The sequence below is a fragment of the Eublepharis macularius genome, chromosome 9 (assembly GCF_028583425.1).
Source record: "Eublepharis macularius isolate TG4126 chromosome 9, MPM_Emac_v1.0, whole genome shotgun sequence".
Lineage (NCBI taxonomy): Eukaryota > Metazoa > Chordata > Lepidosauria > Squamata > Eublepharidae > Eublepharis > Eublepharis macularius.
Window position 1 is genome coordinate 59301926 of NC_072798.1, and position 22174 is coordinate 59324099.

General features: G+C 43.7%; 1 protein-coding gene across 3 annotated transcripts in view; it reads left to right on the forward strand.

The window, feature by feature from the left end:
• OSBPL8 (oxysterol binding protein like 8) overlaps positions 1 to 22174 on the forward strand; it is a 142514-nt gene that overhangs the window by 78037 nt on the left and 42303 nt on the right. For all 3 annotated transcript variants that reach the window (XM_054988231.1, XM_054988233.1, XM_054988232.1), the window contains 2 exons: positions 6650 to 6720; positions 8466 to 8570. In XM_054988231.1, the coding sequence (XP_054844206.1) occupies positions 6650 to 6720; positions 8466 to 8570 (176 nt within the window). The remainder of the gene's footprint in view (positions 1 to 6649; positions 6721 to 8465; positions 8571 to 22174) is intronic.

Below are 22174 nucleotides of genomic sequence, written 5' to 3' on the forward strand. Positions count from 1 at the left end.
CAAAATTAATAATTTTCTAACAACCATAATTTCTCCTTTACGTCCCACTTTTTCTCTAAATACTGTTTTAGTCTCCCCCAGTCATTAAAAAATTCTTCTGGATTCTGATCTCTCAACCTTCTCGTCATTTTGTCCATTTCTGCCATGTGCAGCAATTTTTGTATCCAATTTTCAATCGATGGTACTTCTTGTGTTTTCCACTTCTGTGCATATAAAATTCTTGCCGCTGTTGTCATGTAGAATAATAATATTCTGTATTGCATAGGGATTTCTTCCATGTTCAAGTTCAGCAGCAACAGTTCTGGGTTCTTTTTTATTGAAAATTGTAAAATTTCATTAATAACTTCTATAATATCTCCCCAGAACAGTTTAGCTACCTCACAGGTCCACCACATATGATACAATGATCCTTCATGATTATTACACTTTCAACATTTATCTGACATTTTGGAATTCCCATATGCTATTTTCTTCGGCGTTAAGTACCACCTATATATCATCTTATATACATTCTCTCTAATATTGGTACAGGTTGAAATCTTCAATGTATTTTTCCACAAGCATTCCCACGATTCCATCTCTGTTGCAATTGATGGCCCACTTCACCATCTGAACTTTTAACAATTTCATCTTCTGTATACCACTTTAGCAATATCTTATAAACTTTAGATATCATTTTCTTGCCTTCTTGAAGTATATTTTCTTCCAATTCTGAATTTTTCCATTTAAGCCCCCGTTTTAGACAGTCCGAGTCATATAAATCTTTAATCTGTCTGTATTGGAACCATCCATAGTGAGAAGAGAGTTCTTCTTCTGTTTTAATCTTTGTCATATTTTGCTCCATTTTCAAAATCTCTTTATATGGCAAACACTGTTCTTTATTATATATAGTTCTCGGATTAACTTCAAATGGTACCACCCACATGGGGATACCCTCGCCCAAATACTTTTTATATTTTTTCCAGATTGTGAAGAGGCTTCGTCTGATGTAATGATGCAGAAACATAGAATCTGCTTTTAATTTGTCGTGCCATAAATACGCATGCCAACCAAATAGTTTCTTGTATCCTTCAAGAGTTAGGAGCTTACAATTTTCCAAGAACATCCAATCTCTTAACCACACCAAACATACTGCTTCATGGTATAATCTGATATTTGGTAATTGCAGTCCTCCTCTATCTTTAGCATCACATAAAACTTACATCTTCACTCGAGGTTTCTTGCCTGCCCGTACAAAGTCCGAAATTTTCCTTTGCCATTTTTCAAATTGTTTATTATCTCTTATCAGTATTGTTTGCAACAAAAACATAATCCATGGTAACACATTCATCTTGATTGCAGCTATTCTTCCCAGCCATGACAGATTTAATTTGTTCCATTTAATTAAGTCTCTGTCTATTTGCTGCCATAGCTTTTCATAGTTGTTCTTAAATAAATCGATATTTTTTTGCGGTAAGTTCTATTCCTAAATACTTTGTGTTACTTCACAGTTGATAATTTCCATTAATTCTTGTTGTCTTTGTTTCACCATGTTCTTGCATAGTATCTTTGATTTTCTTTTGTTAACAAAGAATCACTGAATTCTTTTATCTTGTCCATCAATCTCGGCATATTTTGAATTGGGTCTTCTACAATAACCATTACATCATCTGCAGTTAGAGAAAAAGCTCTAACTTTATAAGTAAATTCCTTGATTTTTATACCTTTTATGGCATCATCTTCTCGTATCTGCATCAATAGAATTTCCAGAATCATAATAAACAACAGTGGAGACAGTGGGCAGCCTTGTCTTGTACCTTTCCTTATTTCTAATTTTTTAGTTAATTCATCATTTACTACAATTGCTGCACATTGGTCTTTATATATCGCTCTCACTGCTTGAATGAATTCTTTTCCCATCTGTAACTTTTTCATTGTGGTGAACATAAAATTCCAATTTAAATTGTCGAAAGCCTTCTCTGCGTCAACAAAAAAGAAGCCAACTTCTTTCTCACAGTGTCAAACATAATACTCTATTGCGTTTATTACAGTCCTTAAGTTATCCTTGATCTGTCTATTTGGCAAAAATCCTGCTTGCTCTTCTGCAATGAATTCAACCAGCCATTCTTTCAGCCTCTCCGCCAATATTTTCGCAAATATCTTATAGTCATTATTTAACAACGAAATAGGTCGATAATTTTTAACATTACATAAATCCTGATCTTCTTTTGGAATCAATGATATATTTGCCTCATTCCAAGTTTCAGGAATTTTTTGCCCTTTTAAAATCTCATTCATCACTACTTTCAGGAAAGGCACCACTTCCTTTGCCATTGTTTTATAAAATTTTGCCGTTATTCCATCTGGACCTGGCGCCTTCCCTAATTTAGTCGACTGTATTGCCTCTTTTATCTCTGTCTCTGTTACTTCAGCATTTAATCTTTCCTTCCATTTCTCTGATAACTTGGGTAAATTAATTTTACTCAGGTATTGGTCAATGATGTCTGAATTTACCTCTTTACTTTGATACAATTTAGCATAAAATTTATAAAATGCTCTGCTTATGGTTGGTTGGTCCATTTATCATTTTTTCTTCTTGAATTTTAGTTATCACCCTTTTTTCTCTTTCTTTTTCAGTTGCCATGCTAAATACTTCCTGGGTTTATTAGCACCTTCAAATGTTTTTTGATTTAGTTTCTTCAATTCCCATTCCAGTTCTTTATTCTCCATTGCTTTTAATTGCTCTTGCAAGATCTTTATCTCTTGATACAATTTCTTTTTCCCTGGTCAGTCAATCTTTATTACGGTCATAGACCACACAATAATAGCATACAACCCAGTCATGGTAAGTCTTTTTCCCTGGTCTTTTTTCCAGTTTTATCTCCTTGATTTTTATTTTTTCCTGAATTTCTTTCCTCTTTTCATAAATTATACTGTATAAAAAATCTGGTCTCTTTCTGCAACAGCTCTATATTACCCTCTTGTTGCATCAGGTCTTCATTTATTCTCCATCTTTGTTCTTTAATACGCTTTCCAAATTTCCACATAACTGGATTATGATCTGATCCTATTTTAGGCATTATTTCTACGTCCTTAGACCATATTGCCAAATCCTTAGAGGTCCAGATCGTATCAATTCTTGACAACGATGAATGTCTTGCCGAATAATAGGTATATTGCTTAACTTTAGGGTTACTTCTTCTCCAAACATCTTCCAAATTTTCCTGGTTTTGTATTTCAAAAAAAGATTTTGGCAATAGTCCTCTTTTTTTTTTAGTACCCTTCTTTTTTATCATCCTGTATGTTCACAACTCCATTAAAATCACCTGCCAAGATTATTTGTGAGTAAATTACTCCGTCTAATTGTTTCTGTAACTCTTTGAAAAAATTGTCTTTAGCTCCATTTGGTGCATAAATTCCTACCATTAGTATTTTTTGGGAATTCCAAATAATTTCCACCGCAACATATCTAGCTTCTGAGTCACTAAATATCATTTTAGGTTGCAGCTCCTCCTTAACGTACAAAACAACTCCCCTTTTTTTCTGTTTCGATGCAGCAACAAATTCTTTTCCCAATTTAATATTTTTAAAATATTTTATATCTTGTTTCTTAACATGAGTCTCTTGTAAACAAATTATGTTGCAATGCTGCTTAGATAGCCAATGAAAAATAGTTTTGCGTTCAGAGGGTGAATTTAGTCCGCTTACATTCCAAGATATCACTTTGCACGCCATAATCAAATTCTAGGTCTTTTAGGTAAGTCTTTTTCATCTCCATCTCATGTTGCGATCTAATAGTTTTCCTGACTGTTTGAAATTCAAAACTCAGACCCTCTGGGATCTCCCATCTGTATCTTATATTTAATTGCTTCAAAATTTGCACCAATTCTCTATATTTCTTTCTCTCCAACAAAGTTCTTCTGGGTAGCTCTTTCATTATTCTCACCCTTTTTCCGCCAATTACCAGTGGATTTTGGAATTGCCTGCTAATGATGTCTTCTTTCATTCTTCTTGTAGTAAGCTGCACAGTCATATCTCTTGGTAGATTCTTTTGGGCTGCATACCTTGAATTTATTCTGTACGCCACATCCAAGTAACATGTAGTCTTCCACCGTTCTATTCAAAAATCCCGCAAGTATTTCCGATATCTGTTCTTGGGCTGACTTCCCCTCCTCCTCCGGGACGCCTCAAAATCTAAGTTGTCTCTCCATGTATTTACATTCCATCACCGCCACTCTTTCCTTTAAGCCTGTGGTTTCTGTCTTAAATGAGGTGGTTAATTTATCTGTCTTCCACTTCATTAACTTTCTGCTGTGTTGTCTGTAGCTCCTTCTTGACCTCATCAATACTTTTAGTTAGCTCCGCCACTTCGGATTTAATTGTCTCTTTAAGATCTTTCACCATCTCTTGTATAACGTCCTTAATTTCCTTATTACCTTCCACCACTTTTTTTATCAAGGCTGTCAAGCGCCAACTGCCAATCTTTTTTTGACATCGTGGGGCTTGATTTACTTTGCTCCCACGAGTCCACTCTCTTCCGCAACTCCGTGGCTTAGGTATTTTATTTCTAACGTTTAAACGCTTACTTTCCAAGTTTTCTTCACAGTTTTACACTTTAACTGTTCAAAATGGCGGGCGTCTTTTCTCTATGGTTTTTAGTCCGTAATTTTGCCCTTACCCTTTTCAAAGATGGCACACTTCCATTTGTGAAGAGGCCGTGCCCTTACCCTCTTCCAAGATGGCGCACTTCCTTTTCCGTCTCGTCTTTCAGGGCCGCTTTAAGCCCGCAGCTCTATTGTTTTTAACGCACTTCCTGTTTCCCCTTCTTGACACAGCTATTCTCTCGCGATGTTTCTCGTTTCCCACAGTTCACTATCTCTTTAGACCGCAGGTATGTAAACAATAATCTTTTTCCTGATCTAGTTCTTTTATAAAAACTTCTTTTCTGACACTTCTTTTGCCGGAATGCAGTTAATTAGTCTTTAAAATCTTTCCGCTTTTGTTTTCCTCTTAAATTTAACTCTTCTGCTCGATTTTTAATTTCGTAAGAGAGATATCAATCTTTACCTTGCCAAGTCTTTTTATGGGTTGTAATCACTGTTTCGATTGTTCAAATTAGTCAAATTTAGTTGCCAAAGCTTGGGTACGGTGATCCTATGCCAAATCGATGACTCCAAAGCCGCTGCAGAGATTTCTGCCACCCTTCTTAGAGTGGGACCTCAAGGCTGGGAGGGAGTTCGTTGCGTAGAACCCCCCCTCAGCCAAGAACTGCGCACTCTCGGGGTCTCGAGCGTTCTAGCCTGCTCTCCGCCTGAGAGCAGGGGGCCGCGGGCGATCTTGCACCCCACCAGCCCAAACAAACAGCAGCTTGGACAGCTCAGCTCCCTGAGCTGTGTCAGACCACCATGATCCCAAACCGGAAGTCTCCGGTGAAAAAACATTCTAGATGAGCTTAATGTCATTTTGCAAAAGAGACAGCTGAGAAACATTAGTTTGAGATGTAGATTAAATGAGATCTGCCAGTGGAAAGTTCTTAATAGGGAACATAGCAACTTGTATTGAACTAGCTTATGCTGATGAGAATATATGTATACATGACTGTTGTTGTGGGAGATAATTACGGGGAGATGATAATTACAGGGAGATGATTGTTGTGGGAGATAATTACGTATCCCCCTAAGGATTTGCTTGATGTATCTGCTGCATCAATTCCCCATGTTGAAGAGACAAGTTCTTTTTTCAGTGAATAATTGTTTATTTTTTGCATGGACTCTCAGTCTTGGGGTTGCAGAAGCACACATATATGGGACTGAAAACATGGTTTTTTTCAAGTCTTGGTAGACTGAAGAAATATGAACCTAGAAGAGTGGATCTTTGGCAGGCTGCTCATCTCCCATAGATCTGATTTCAATCTGAAGAGCAGTCTGAGGGGGAAGATCAGGATTTGATTGCAGTCAGTTACAATCCCTGTGTGTACATGGTAATACCTGAATACCCTGTTGCTCAATATGGATGGGTTGGTTTTTAAAGATACTTCAAAACATCTGGGAACATTTTTTCTTCTTTTTGGCTCCTAAGAAGATACTACTTTGCTGTAGCTGTCCCAAACTGGAGGTGGCCTGGTAATGACATACCATGCTTATATTTGAAAAAGTCCAAACAAGGACTTTTCAAAACTGTGTAACTGATGAGAAAAGGTCTCTTTACACTGATTTTAAAATGCCTTATTTTCTTTAGTGCCTTGAATTTCAAGTGACCTAATTTCTTGTGTTTGAGCTTACCTAAATAATTTACTGTGCTATATGCAGCTTGAAATTGATTTTTTTTGGCTCTAAATGAGAATTGAATTGAGGCATTTCCAAATTCTTAAAGTGCACTTGAAGTGATGAAAGTTGCTAACTACAATTTTTGTGAAGCTTTGTGTTTATTTGCTTTAGAAAATGAGCTGTGAGTACCTGATTTGGGAAGAAATCTCTTCTTTACCCTGGAACATAATTTTAAACAATATATTTCTAATTTAAAAACACTGGAACATTCTAATTGGTGGGAAAATGTTTAGTGAGAATTACAAGCAAATATGTTTTGTGTATTTAATGATGCATGAAATCCACTTCCAATAGTGATGTATGGAGTCTGTGGATTTATTGCAGCTATCTAAATTTTCTTGAAGGTTTCGACAAAGGAAAGGATGACACATCGCAGAGTAAAGATGATTCCCTGCAGTCTATGTCAAAAAGCAAGGTAAGTGTATCAGCACATTGAGGCTATTAAAAGCACAATAGTTTGCTACATATACATAAATTTGCCAGTTGGGCTCAATAAATTAATAAAATTTCAGTGTGTGTTTAGCAGTAGTTTTTTTTCCTTAGTACTATGTCTGTTTAAATTAAGAAAAATGCATGCTTTGCAACTTAAGTTGGCATTTTTTAACTTAAATCATTCATGTACAATATGTTGATGCTGGGTCTACTATTACCAATAATACTATGCTGTGAAGAGGAGCCATGTCCTATTTGTGTCATGACCTTATAACCTTTTCACGCATAGCCTAGACTGCCATTCATGAAACCCATGATAGTGACCTCAGATGACACTAAGGTGAATGAGGAAGTGTTTATATAGCATATATTTTGTTTTTTAGGATATTTAAGACTATCAGGAGGTGTCTCCTCTACATGTAATACAGGGTTATCAAAGAAAATGATGTTTTTATTATAAATTAATATTAAGTGATATTTGTTTAAATCTATTGATTATTCAAAAACTTAAGATTGTTTGGTGTGTCTCTAGTGAATTCTGTTCACTTTTAAGCTAATCTGTTGGGAGACATATCTTGCAGTTTGCAACTTTAACTAGAAGAATTGCTGTAGGTTTGTCACTTATGCTTTATCCGAAGATGCGTGAGGCTTGGATTGTTTGTACACTGTACATCGAGTTTGGCCCTAATCTTAAAAAACATGCTAAAACATTTGTATGCACAGTGATGCTTAGTTTGGAAACATTTTCCGTATTTCAGTGCTTTTCTGGAAACAGATGTTGAGGTTCCTGAAAAGCAACTTCTGAAGCATCACCAGGCATAAGTATGTGTGCTTTTCTTGAGAAAAAGAGCATGAAACATGTGTGTACCTGTAATCGGGTTTGATAAATTGGGGAATTTGTGTGTGCTAGCCTTATACCAGAATCTTTTGCTGAAAAACTTAGATCTGTGAGTTTTGAGAAACAATTAGGCTTTCATGCATTTAACAGACTTTTTGGTTCCTGGAAGCCCTGCTATTAAGCAAGTCTTGCTAGGAGAACTAATGTTTTGGTACAGAGAAATAAATATCTTGTAATTGATCCAAAATTTATTTTTAGTCAGTAGCAGATGCTTACTGCGGAATTCCTAGTGACAGCTTGGCTGCTATAATAGTTCTGCAACTTTACGGAGTTCATTTGCGCTTCTCATCCAGTTTTTTTCCACCTGTTGAGTAGTGAACCCATTTTTAGACCTTTCAAGACAGAATCAATAAAAAGCATGCAGTTTCACAGTAGCGCATTGCCTAGCTACAAATTAAGGCTTAGGTTTTAATACAGGGTTTTTTTAAGGTATAGGTTTCAAGTGTCTTACTGGGGTGAACATGGAACGCTAGAAGCTTAGCATTGGTTGAGGGGTTGCTAGATGTCATAGTGGTTTTGAATAACAGCAGTATACTATATTCAAGGATAAAATATTACATTAGTCTGGAGAAGTCTTGTATTTGTTTTCATGGGGCAAGGGGTAAGTTGTCTTGGAGTATTAGGCAAAAAAGCTATTTCTGTTTGTATTTGTAAAGCTCAGTTGCTGTGTTTTCTCAAACTTGTGTTCCTTTTCCTTCAGACTGTCATATGGAAAAACAAACCTACTTTCATTAGAAGATACTTCCAGTCTGTATTGATGTAAGGTATAGAGATGCAGCTTAAGATCTTTAAAATTGACTTATTTCGTTATTTCCTTTTGATTCTTTCAGTCAGAATCTAAGCTTTATAATGGCTCTGAGAAGGAGATTGCTGCTGCCGCCGCCACCACCACCTCCTCCTCTACGATCAAACTCACAAAGAAAGAGTCCCTTAAGGTGAGTTTCTTTCCAAGACAACATTTCAACAAGTCTCCAAATCATAACTTTTCAGTATCTCACCTTCCAATAGACTGTGAAAGTAAATAGGAAGATGATTAGAGCTTCAAAGAAACACTGTGCTATGTCCTACTGGTTTTATTGTGAATGGAAAGAGGAACATGAAGTTTCTTCACCATTCAAAAAGTAATAGTAGGACTCATGTGGAACAAAAGTCATATGGGGTGGAGACTGCAGTGATGAGGGAAATTAAGCAAGGTCAAACACACAAAATGAGAGGATATAACTCACAGTTGTAAGATGTGCTACTGCTGTTTCAACTCACGTCATAATTTCCACCATAAAAGATTTCCCAGATATGTTAAATCTTTAGGATACCGAGAGTTTTTCTAGCATAATGATAGTCCTTTAGTGCTGATTTGGAAAACAGCAAAAGAAGCTATGCAACTTCTTGTTCATCTTCGTTCTTCTGTGCCTCCACACATGGGGACTGCGCAGGCGCAGGCCAGCCACCGGAGAATTTTCTATAGCTTCTATGGCTCCGAAGGGGCCCGTTTGTCGCGCGCCTCAGCGACTGTTTTCCCGCCCAAACGGTCACATGCTCCTCCAGCAACCAACGGCCCCCTTCTCTCAGTTCTCTTCTTGCCGCCGCTTGGAGAGAACGTGAGCTTCGTTGCTCTGTGCTTTGTGCTTTTTCTGACTTCTGATTGATCTTTGGTTTTTTGACTTCGGACTTCGGACCTCGACTATTCTTCGGCTTACTGATTTGGACTTTGGCTGGACTCGGTAAATACGACCCGGACTGTTTGACCTCTCTCTAGCGTGCCCCTGAAGATGGCCTCAAAGGCTCTCTTTAAGCATTGCCTCCAATGCCACACGAAAATGGCCAAGACCGATGGCCATGAACTGTGCCTCTTTTGTTTGGGGGAGACCCACAATGTGTCGGCCTGTAAGATTTGCCAGGGTTTCACCAACAAGGCCCGGCAGGATCGCAAGGCCCGATTAAATTCCTCGCTGTGGCAGACGGTCATGTCCGAGGGCACCCCGTTACCTCCCCCCAAGGCCGGCCCTAGCCCCTCTGCCGGACGGCAATCTAGAGCTGGCTCAGTGGCTTCCGCGAGGTCGGGGTCGAAATCGCGTCCCCCGACCCGAGTGCCTCGGCGTCGAGAACGGCCTCACCAGCGCAGGGTTCGGCGCGGCTGCCCCGAAGCGCGTCTTCCACCAGGTCGGATCCGAGACCGGCTTCGGAACCGAGGATCCTGGTGCCGAGTCCCTGGTCGGAACCGACGACCGGCTCGATTCCGATCAAGGTGAAGCGGTCGAAGCAGAGGTCCCCTTCGAAGTCGAGGAGTGCATCGGTTCCGAGGTCTTCTTCGGAGCCAGCCAAGAAGAAGAAGAAGACCAAGCATCACCGGTCGCCGCGTCCCGCTCCGCAGGAGGAGGTCATCGTGCTTCCTCACACGCCTTCCCCTCATCTGGGTTCCCCGGAACCGGAGGGGGTCTCGGAACCGGTGCCGGATCCGATGGCCTTTGAGACGGTGCAGGCCGAGTTTTCCTCGGGGCCGGAGCCGAGCCCGCGGCCACGTCTGAGTCAGCCATCACCTGCCCGTCGTTCCCCGGGGCCGGAACCGAGCCTGCCACCGAGTCGGAGTCGACCATCGCCTACCCGTCGTTCCCCCTCTGGTACCGGCCGTGAGCGGCGTCGGTCTGGGGAGAGTGTCGGCTCCGGCCGTTCCACTGCGTCCCGACATCACCGGGCCTCCTGCCTTCCCCCGCCGTACCACTGCCAGTGGGAAGGGGCGCCCACCGGTTTCTCCGGATCGGAACTGAGGCCTTCGACATCGAGGCGACCGTGGTTCCCCCCACCAGTCCAGGGTGATGAATCCCAGCTCGGTTCCGACGAGGGAGACGTGGAGAGCCTAGGAGACTACCAGTCAGAGTCCTGGTCCGAGCCTTCGCCAGCTGACGATGTGGTACCAGCCACCGGTTCGCCATACGAAGACCTGCGAATATACTCGGACCAGATGGCACGGATGGCTCAGGCGCTGGAGATGGACATCTCTTCAGCAGCCCCCCAGACCAAGGACAAGCTCCTGAAGAGGATCTACGGGGACAATCCGGTGTCCATCGGCTTCCCCATGCTCGAGGGTATAGAGGAGATAGTGGAAAGGGTGTGGAAGGTGCCCTGTGACCAGCCTCCAACGTCCAAATGGATCGAGCAGCTTTATAAAATTAAGCAGGGCACCTGGCAGGCGTTGGTGAAGCACCCTCCACCTTCCTCTTTGGTCACGGAGGAATTCAACCCCCGGTGGTCGGGCCATACATCTGTGCCGGCCGATAAAGAGAGCAGGAAGCTTGACTCGCTTGGCAGGCGCCAGTACACAGTTGCTTCGTTGGGCCTGAGGATCGCCAACTATCAAATGATTATGGCTGGTTACCAGCTCTACCTCTGGGAGAAGTTGGCATCCTATGTTCGAGACCTCCCACCTGAGCAGAAGGCGGTGGTATCCCTGCTGCAGACTGAGGCTGTCAGGCTGTCTAAGCAGCAGATGAATGCAGGGAGCCACGCTGCCGACACTGCGGCTCGGGGAATGGCCTCGGCGGTGGTCCTCAGGCGCCACTCCTGGTTACGGTCTACTGCCCTTTCCCAGGAGGTGCGTTCCAGGGTGGAGAGCATGCCCTTTGAAGGGGACTCGCTGTTCTCGAAGTCCACCGACGAGACCCTTAAAAAGAAGAAAGAGGACAGGCAGACGGCGCGGTCCTTGGGGCTGGCTCCTGCGGACAAGCCCACCTCTAAGCCACGGTACGCTCCTCGGTACGGCCCTTACCACTACCAGGGCAGATACCAGCAGCAGCGGCCGGGTTACCAGCAACATCCTGCCTACCCGCAGCGGACCTACCCTCCTGCGCAGCAACAGAGGAGGCGTAGACCCTTCAAACCTCGCCCGTCGCAGCCGCTGGCCCAGCAGAGAGATCAGCAGGGCGTTGGGAGGCAGTACTGACGGGTCACGCCAGCCGTATCCCCGAATTTCTCGGACAGACTGAGTCCACTCCTCGTTGAGTGGGAGTCAATAACATCTGACTCATGGGTCTTAACTATTGTTGATAAGGGATACGGGCTGGAGTTCGTTGAGCTGCCTAGATGCAGTTCACCCCTGACAGCTGTCAATAATACTATGGCCGAGCTGGATGCGGAGATCGTGTCGCTCTTGGCCAAGGGTGCTGTGGAAGAATTGCCCTATGAGGACTCTGTAAGGGGGTTCTTCTCTAGGTTCTTCCTGGTCCCCAAGAAGGATGGGGGCTTACGTCCCATTTTAGATCTGAGGGGCCTTAATGCCTTCCTCAAGGTGACCAAATTCAAAATGGTTACATTGGCGGCTGTGATCGCCTTGCTGAAACAGGGGCATTGGTTTGCGGTCCTTGATTTAAAGGACGCATATTTTCACGTGGGAATACGGGAAGAGCACAGGAAATACCTGAGCTTCGTTTACCGGCAAAGGGTTTTCCGGTATAAGGTGCTCCCCTTTGGCTTATCCACTGCCCCACGAGTGTTCACGAAATGTGTGGCCCCTGTGGTCTCCTTCCTTCGGGAGGAGGGCTGTACCATCTTTCCGTACCTCGATGACTGGCTCATCGTGGCTGACTCAGAGTCTAGGCTGGGGCAGGACATTGGCTTGGTACTTAGCACTTGTCAACGCCTGGGTCTCTTGGTAAACTTTGAAAAATCCAAACTGGTGCCCTGCTGCAAAGTTTCCTACATTGGTGCACTGTTGGACTCTGTGGAGGGTAAGGCTCTGCTCTCCTTGGAGAGAGCTAGGTCCCTAAGGGGTCTTGTGTCCATGTTTAAGAGGAACCGTTTCCAGTCCGTGCGCGCTATCCAGTGCTTATTAGGTCATATGGCAGCGGCCACCTCGGTTGTGCCCTACGCAAGGCTGCGTATGCGCCCTCTCCAGAACTGGTTTGTGCAGAGGTACGATGCTCAGCAGCATCCTCCGTCCCTTAAGTTCTCTGTCCCGAGGGTCATCCTATCCTCCTTGGACTGGTGGCTGGCTGATGACCACTTATTTAAAGGGACCCCTTTTGGTTATCAGCATCCTGACGTCACAGTTACCACTGATGCCTCTCTATTGGGATGGGGGGCTTATTGTGGTGATGTGTGTGTGCAAGATGTCTGGTCTGAGAGGGAAAAGACCCTCCATATTAATGTGCTTGAACTAAGAGCCATTCGTTTCGCACTTGTGTCCCTTACAGCACTCTTGAAAAATCGCCAGGTGTTGGTGCAGACGGACAACACGACTGCCATGTACTACGTAAATCACCAGGGGGGCACAGTGTCCATGGCTCTGTGCCGGGAAGCCACGCTCACTTGGCAGTGGGCAATCAGGAATGGCGTGACAATTCGTGCTATACACGTGGCAGGGTCGGACAATGCCCGCGCGGATGCCCTCAGCAGGGTCCTTCTGCTGGACCACGAGTGGGAACTGAACGTAGAGTGCGTTGGGCTGATCTTTCGGATGTGGGGACATCCGGTGATAGACGTGTTCGCAACTGCGGTGAATACCAAGGCCCGGACATTCTGTTCAAGGGCAGGGAGCGACCCCCTCTCTATTGGGGATGCCTTCCAGTATACGTGGACGCAGGGCTTGCATTATATGTTTCCTCCGTTCCCTTTGATTCCCAGGGTCCTATGCAAAGTGGAGGAGGACGGGACAGATTGCATCCTGGTGGCCCCCTTTTGGCCACGGCAGGTTTGGTTCCCGAAGCTCCTGCGGATGTCCCAACGGACATATGTGAGTCTGCCCCCTCGGCAAGACCTTCTCCTGAACGGGAGTTTAGTCCATCACGACCCCAGGAAGCTGCACCTGGCGGCTTGGCGGATCGTTCCTCCCCTGTAGTCTTTATGGACGAGGTATAGAGGGTCATCCTGAATGCTCGTCGACCATCCACTAGGCGCTCTTATGCGGCCAAGTGGCGCAGGTTTGAAATTTGGGCATTTGCTAAAGGAGTGGTGCCTGCCAGCAGCCCCCTAGGGGTTGTATTCGATTACTTGTGCCACCTGCGGGACCTGGGCTTGAAGGTTTCCTCTCTCAAGGTCCACCTGGCAGCTATATCTGCTGCTCACACCCGGGTTGATGGTGGTACAGTTTTTTCTCACCCACAATCTCGCCAATTCCTTAAGGGCATGTTCAACCTTTACCCGCCTGTGTCGGCGCCGGTGCCTCAATGGTCACTGTCCCTGGTTCTTTCACGTCTTATGTTGCCTCCATTCGAACCTCTGGCTACCTGCCCCTTGGACATGTTATCGTACAGGGTGGCATTCCTGGTGGCCGTCACATCGGCCAGAAGGGTCAGTGAGCTGTCTGCATTGCGGTCTGACCCTCCCTTCCTGGTGTTTCATCCCAACAAGGTGGTCCTGCGTCCCTGCCTGGGTTTCCTGCCTAAGGTGGTGTCCGCTTTCCACCTCTCGCAGGATATTGCGTTGCCTGCGTTTTTTCCTCACCCTTCCTCGAAAGGGGAGAAGGCCCTCCATTCCCTAGACCTGAAGAGGGCCATAGCCTATTATCTAGATAGGACAAGAGGATTCCGGTCGAGTCCTCACCTGTTTGTGTGCTTTGGGGCCAAGGACAAGGGTAACAGGGCTTCTTCACAGACCCTGTCTAGGTGGATTGTAACGGCCATTAGCAAGGCCTATTCCCTAGCTGGGGTGACTTGCCCACTTCATGTCAGGGCTCACTCCACGCGGTCCCAAGCATCCTCCTCGGCACTCCTCAGGGGTGTGCCTCTAGCTAACATTTGTAAAGCGGCCACATGGTCCTCCGCAGACACCTTTGTAAGGCATTATGCCATAGATGTCAATGCGGAGCAGGATGTAGCTTTGGCCAAAGCTGTCCTGCACTCCCTTTTTTCCTAGGGGAGTCTTGGATGGGGTTCCTTGCGTACCTGCTGGGTACCCTTGGGTGGTATGCTGTTTATGTGGATATATGTATATACATATATGTTTATGTGTGTGTATATGTAAATACTGGGTGCGTATATATTGCTGCACAGCTTGTAGACATGTATATATGTATGTATGCATTGTTGTTGTTGTTGTTCTTTAATAAAATTGTGTTGGATTTCACCCCACCTTCCTTATTGTGTGAAGCTTGGTACACTCCCATGTGTGGAGGCACAGAAGAACGAAGATGAAAACAGGGTTAACATACCTGTAACTTATGTTCATTGAGTTCTTCTGTGCTGACACACAACCCTCCCTCCTACCCCGCTGTGAATTCCAATGCACGACAATGTGATGGCTGTAACGGGAATTGGTGTTTTTAATGTGTTATGGCTAAAGTGTATTGGTCAAGCGGCGGCAAGGAGAACTGAGGGAAGGGGGCCGTTGGTCGCTGGAGGAGCATGTGACCGTTTGGGCGGGAAAACGGTCCCTGAGGCGCGCGACAAACGGCCCCTTCGGAGCCATAGAAGCTATAGAAAATTCTCCGGCGGCTGGCCTGCGCCTGCGCAGTCCCCATGTGTGTCAGCACAGAAGAACTCGATGAACATAAGTTACAGGTATGTTAACCCTGTTTTGTCATACAGACCTACATATCACTAAGTATGTAAACCTAAGACTGGATTACACTGTTTTTGTATGGTGAAATGTTTGATCATGTGAAATGATACAGGCCAAACTGAAGTTTGCCATCTCAGTGTGAGTTCTGCCATAGAGGAAGCAGATGTCTAGCAGGTATGGCTGCTAGACATGAGAAGTGGTTACTTGCACTGAAATAGTCCACCACTCTGAAAACAAGTTCTGCTGGAAAACTTGAACTAAATGTGTTACCAGTCAGTTGCATCTTCATCTTCGATGGAAATATTTCAGGTCCACATGAATAATATTTGATCTTAATGGATGTCTGCTTTTGTTTAAGTAGGGTATACAGATATTTTAAAATTTGTCTGAAAAAAAGAGAAGGTATAATGATTTCAAGAAGTGGGTGCATGTGTCTTTAAATGTTTGGTGAGATAGGTGAAGAGTGGGGTGAAGGAGAGAGATGAGTGAGTGATATGATTGGTTGATGACAGAGAGTGGGCAGAGTGAAGGCAGTTTTCAGTTATTGAGGGAGAGAAAAAGATTCAGTTAGGGCAAGAGAGGTGATCTGTGTGCAGCCTGAGTGTGTTCATGTATTTGTGAGGGAAAGGCAACCTGAGTGGAAGCCTGAACTGAGTGTGTCTGTGAGACTATATATTCATTCTATTTGAAGCAGGCAAACTGTGTGTGCGCCTGAGAGAGAAAGAATTGAGAGTGAAAAGAAAACAGGCTAGCTGTGTGCTGTCTGAGGAGTTCTGTGTGAGAGAAATATAGAGCCTAGAGAAAGAGGCTAACTGTGTGTGAAGCCCTACAAGAGATCTGTGTGAATGAGTTTGGATGAAGCAACTAGAAGAACTAAGAACTACTTTTATGTAACCAATACGCTTCTTAAAAAATAAACTTTTATTTTGTTTGGTTATATCCCAGAGTAGCAGTCATTGTTATCTCCCATTCCTATCCTCAGGGCCACATAGAACCACGAAGGAGCCTGACGCATAAACACGTTACCAAAGGGAAAACTTAAATAAAATATATTGGAATTTAATATTCCTGGTGGCAGCTAACTACCCAGAGGGTGTGAAGGGAAAGATTAAAGCAAAATCCACCCTAAAGAAAGTGAAGATCATAACAGAAGGCATCTTTTTTTCTAGCTCAGACTTCTGTGAGATTGTGAAGTCGAATTTTAAAGAGACTTCAAAATAACATAAAACTAATAATAAAAAATATACATTAAAGAAATTTGCCAAGTTGTACGTTAGACATGCAGTGTGTATAAAACTTGTGCATTTATTGATCTAGTGGTGGTATAGGAACATACAAGCATCCAAGTTTTATAGATGTGAAATTTGGAACGTTACACAGCTTCACTGATCTTTGTTACTTTACATCTTTCATACTTTGGCAACAATGGCCGCTTCTACGTGTTCCAATTTTTTCAGGTTTTTCCTGTCCCAAAGCCATGTCTGCCCGATCCACTTCAAGAACTCCCCTTTTCACATACATCGTCCTTATTAGGGGTGTGCAGGGCCAGGGTGGTTTGGGAAAAAAATTTGGAATAAAGGGAATTCCAAAGTGGCTACCCGATTCGGAAAGATTCAGGTTTGCTTCGTAAAGATTCGGCCATTATTTTCAATGGGGAACATGCTCCCGGCTTTCCGGGAGCCTGGGGGGGAGGCATTTTCTTTATAATATAGGTTTTACTAAGTTTTCAAAAAATACAAAAAAAGAAAAGAGAACTTTTTTGTCTCAGATTCGTGTACAGGATAATCCATTATATGATCAGTATTTCAGAAAAAATTGCAATATAGACATCAGTCCATAGAAAAGGACACTGAATAACCACACACACCCTTCTTTCTCTCTTTATATAATGCACAGTCCATTTAAATCTCTCCAAGCACTTTTTAATTTTCTTGCTTTTTAACCCACCTATTCCATTTCCTTTCTCATTTCTAACAATTATTTATATTTTAAGTGAGCATCATTTTAAGGCACATTTCAATCCTTTAATTCTTGAGCACAGGGTATTAAGCCCTTAGTCTTTCCAGAAATAAAGCAGAAAGGAGAAAAGAAAAAAAACCCCAGAAAGTAGAAGTGAACATCATTACATTCTATTATTAGTCCCATTATTTGTATATATCATTAACTAAATATTTTCTTAAAGGAGAGAATTATACAATAAAGTTTTTATAACAGCCTACCCTCGATCTTTAATATATCAAATCTCAAGCCATCTAAGATTTACTACTTGTATTTTCATTATATAAAGGCAGAAGAAAAACAAAGCAAATATATAGGCAGACTTAGCTTAACCTATAATTTAAATTTAAAAATTCACACAGTTATAAAGTTCCCTCTAGTTCCCTAGTGTTTCCCCTGTTAAACCTACCAACTATCTTATATCAAAATCATTCTCATCCCCTTATTTAAAGGAATAAAAAGATTTCCAATAAAAAACATAAGAAATAAGAGAGGAAATAAGAGACACCCAAGACCTGTTTACCGGGTCATACTTTGAATTTCATTTTTGTTCCTCTTATCCCTCCCTCCAAAACAGTATTACGGCTCCTTCTTTCCTACAATACTTTTATTTAAGGAAAAGAAAAGAGCTCCAACAGAAGGAAAGTAAAAAGAAAAATAAGAAGGGGAGCAGAGGACTCCAAGAGCCCCTCTGCCCCACTCCCTCTAATCCAATTATCAAAGCCCCAGGATCATAATTTAAATTCCATCTTCTAGAAATAAAAAAAATCAATAAGAAATAAGAGGGGAAATAAGAGACCCCCCAAGACCCGTTTACCGGGTCATACTTTGAATTTCATTTTTGTTCCTCTTCTCCCTCCAAGAACCCTTCTACTCCACTCCCTCTGATCCAGTTGTCAAAGGCCCAGGTTCATGATTTAAGTTCCATCTTTTTTCTTCTTCCTTCTCCCTCTAAAATAATGTTGCAACCTTTCTTTCCAACAATCAACCGTAAACAGCTCTTCTTGCCTTCCAAGCATTTTTGCAAGATGTCGATGGATACATTACTATGTCTTTGATTGTCTTTCTTCCTCTTTGTGATGTATTTCTTAGGTGAAGTGCGTTGTGTGCTTTTTGCTTCGTACAGAGGTGATATACTAGATCTCTTCCTCACAGCCTTCTGTCCATGCCCTTCCCCCTTCTTCTCCAGCTTTTGTACTTTCACAGAAAGAGACTGGTTTTCTGTTCACCTTTGTTGTCGTTTCTCCTCCAATTTTCTTTCAAATAAATCTGCCCCATCAAGGTTTTCTTCTAATTTGGCATCTATCACATTGTCTTTATCTGATTTCAATCCAAGTGTCTCGTCTGCTTTTCTTAATATGTCATCCAACAGCTTAGAGATTTGCTGCAGCTTTGATAATATTTCTTTAGGGAGCACCATTTTATTCACTCACTTTCAGATAGTCACCAAAGATCTATTAAAACAGATAAAAAGCTACTTTGCTCTTGCTGCTTATAATTCAGAAGATTTTTGCTACCCAGCTCTCTCCCAGGAAAACACTTTTTGCAATGTCTTCAATGACATTCCTCTGGGTCATAAAACAGCTGCTTCTCCGGAGGATAATGAAACCCCCCTCCTCAAGCTGAATAGCCCTCATAAAGCCATAAACAATTATCTTACTGGAGAGATGTCAAGTAGAATCACTCTTTTTCGGTCCTTCAGTTGTCTTTACTTATCATCTTGTCAGGAATCTTTGCTTTATTTTCGCTTATTCAAAGTCCCCGAGTTCGCAGTTTGAGAGCCATAGGGCTTCTTCCGCGGCCCTTGCCTTTGAGCTGGTGTGGGGGCTACACAGGGGGTTGCCAGTCCCCTTGAGCTCTCCCACCTTGCTCTGGCCTACCCCCCTCTCTGGGGGGGGGGTCTTGGGGGCCCAAATTCTTGAGTCCCAAGGAGTCGGGAAGATCACAGCACTGAGCTCATAACTCAGCTGCCGAGACAGCACTGTGCCATTCCGGAAGTCTGGGGGGGGCATTTACTTTACAAAGCAAACTAAACTTGGTGGGGACCTTCTCCTAACTCTCCTCTAACAACCCCCCAAGTTTCAGAACGATTGGACTTCGGAGGGCCATGTTATGGCCCCCCCAAAGAAGGTGCCCCATCCTCCATTATTCCCTATGGGGAAAACAAGGAGGCTTTCTAGGTGGCTTGGGGTGGCATTTTGCAAGCAAAATGCACCCAATTTTTAGGGGACTGGCTCCTACCTCTCCTCCCACGCTCCCCCACATTTCAGGGAGATTGCACTTTGAGGGGCCATTTTATGGCCTTCCAAAGAAGGTGCCCCTATCCTCCTCTGCTCTCCCTATGGGGAAAAACAAAGGGGCTTTCTAGGTGGCTTGGGGTGGCATTTTGCAAGCAAAATGCAACCCAATTTTCAGGGGACCTGTTCCTATCTGTCCTACCATGCTCTCCCCAAAGGTGGTTTTCCCACCACACCATTTTATTTCTACTGTGGGGAAGACTCCCACACAGCAGAAACACATGGATTGTGGCTGCCAATGGCCGCAGCCACAGTCCAGCTACTGCACACCCCAAGCAGCCCCTCAGAACCCCCCCCCCCCAAAAACTAACCACCCCTGCAGTAACTGGCCAGCCACTCTCCATTGGTTCCTGTTGTAGGAAAATACAGACGCCCACAGCAGGAACACATGGAATGTGGTATCCATGGCCACAGGCATAATCCCCCTTTCAATCTACCCCCCAGCAGGCCCACAGCCCCAAAGACACGCACCTTCAAGTTCCACACCACCCCCAGAGCAGGCTGGCCAGCCACTCCCCATTGTTCTCTATGACAAGAACTTTTAAACTCTCTTTCCCAGGGAAATTATGCACAGGCCAGGGGTGCCACAGTGGAGGACACACTCCTTAGTGCAAGCTCATCCCTGGGAAAGCACAACTGAACCACAGACACACACACCCAAGTTCCCCACCACCCCCAGAGCAGGCTGGCTAGCCACTCTCCATTGTTCCCTTAGATGGAAACTTACCTTCACACCAGAGAATACACACACACACACACTGATCTCTATGATGAGAACTTTTAAACTGTCCTTCCCAGGGCAATTATGCACAGGCCAGGGGTGCCTCAGCAGGGGGCACACTCCTGAGTGCAAACTCGTCCCTGGGAAAGCACACCTGAACCACAGACATGCACCCCCAATTTCCCCACCACCCCCAGAGCAGGCTGGCCAGCCACTCCCCATTGTTCCCTATGATGGGAACTTACCTTCATACTAGAGAATAACACACACACACACACACACACACACATACACACTTTGAATTAATTACAAAAAATATTTTTTAGCTTTCAGTTACAGCATTAAAGGCATATGACACTAGTGTCACATCACACAACAAGTCTCCTAGACAGTACCACAACTATCCTCACACTAGAGAATCACAAACACACCCATTGAATTACTAGCAAAAAGACTTCCGGTTTGGGATCCATGAAGGTCTAACGCAGCTCTTAAAGATGAGCTGTCCGGACTGCTGTTTTGAGGGCTGGAGGGGCCGAAATCGCCTGCAGCCAACTGCTCTCAGGCGGAGAACAGGCTTAGTACGCTCAAGAACCTCAGGGCGCGTTGATCTCGGGCGAAGGGGGGTCCTGCGCAACGGACTCTCTCCCGTCCCTTGAGGTCCCACCCAAAGACAGGTTTTGCCAAGATCTCTGCAGTAGCTCCGGAGCCAATTCGGTTGGCATAAGACCTACATGCCCAAGCTTCAAACAGGGGCAAAGGGAACTGATGTGAATGGAAGATTGGAACAGTGATTACAACCCGAGAAATCGACTAAGAAGGTAAAGATCACTATCTCTTGAAACGGGACAGATTAACTTAACAAATGAACTATTAAAGTTAATTTTAAAACTGCGACAGACTGAGTATAAGGAGGGGAAATCCCGGCAAGAAAATTTTTTAAAGAAGGACTAAGTATAATGAAGTTATCAAAGAAATTTGACTATTGTTTTACATACCTGCGGTGACAAAGAGATAGTGGACTGTGAGAAAGTTTTAACATCGCGAGAACTGCTGTGTGTGGCTGAGGAACAGGAAGTACGTCACAACGATAGAGAGGCTGGAGAGAAGCGGCCGTCTCCGTGCTACAGGAAGTAGAAGAACGCCATTTTGGAAAGGGGAAGGGTCGCGGCTTCAGCGGAACAGGAAGTAGGCCATCTTGGATTACAAATAAAGGGAATAATCATAGAGGAACCATAGAGAAAAGATGCCCGACATTTTGGACTTTGTAATTGGTTTTTTAAAGAAACAAAGTGATTTTGGGACTTTTAAAAGTAAAAGTATGGAAAGTAAAACGCCACGGAGCTGAGGAAAAGGGCAGACACGTGGGAGCGAGGCAAAACTAGCCCCACAATGTCGAAAAAGGAGTGGCAGGCGGCAATTGAAAGTTTAGATAAAAAAGTTTCAGAAGGAATTAAGGAGCTTAAAGACATGATACCTGAGATGGCGAAAGAGTTTAAAGAGACACTCAGAAAAGAATTGGCAGAAGTGACGAAAGGTATGGAAAAGATACAAAACGACTTGCAAGCCACGCAGCAAAGAGTTAATGTGGTAGAAAACGCGGTGGACACTCTAGCAGACACGCAACGAACTGAGATGAGGATGATGAGAGGTAGAATGGCAGTTGCAGAAAGTAAACACATGGAGAAGCAGTTAAGGTTTCGTGGTTTGCCGGAAACCGAAGGAAAGACTGCCCAAGAACAGATTACAGAAGTGCTGGCTGAGTACCTGGGGAAGGAGGAGGGGGAAGTTGCGGCTATCCTAGATGTGGTTTACAGAATAAACTCAAGATTTGCGACCCAGAGGAAACTACCAAGAGATTTAATTGTGCAGTTTACGACCAGAAACACAAGAAAAATGATTGTAAGTAAACAATTTCAAGATCCATTAGAGGTTGACGGCAAGACTGTTATTATCATGAAGGAATTGCCCAGATCGGTGCTGCTAGACCGGAAAAAGTACAAAAACCTAGGCCAGATTCTGAAGGATATGA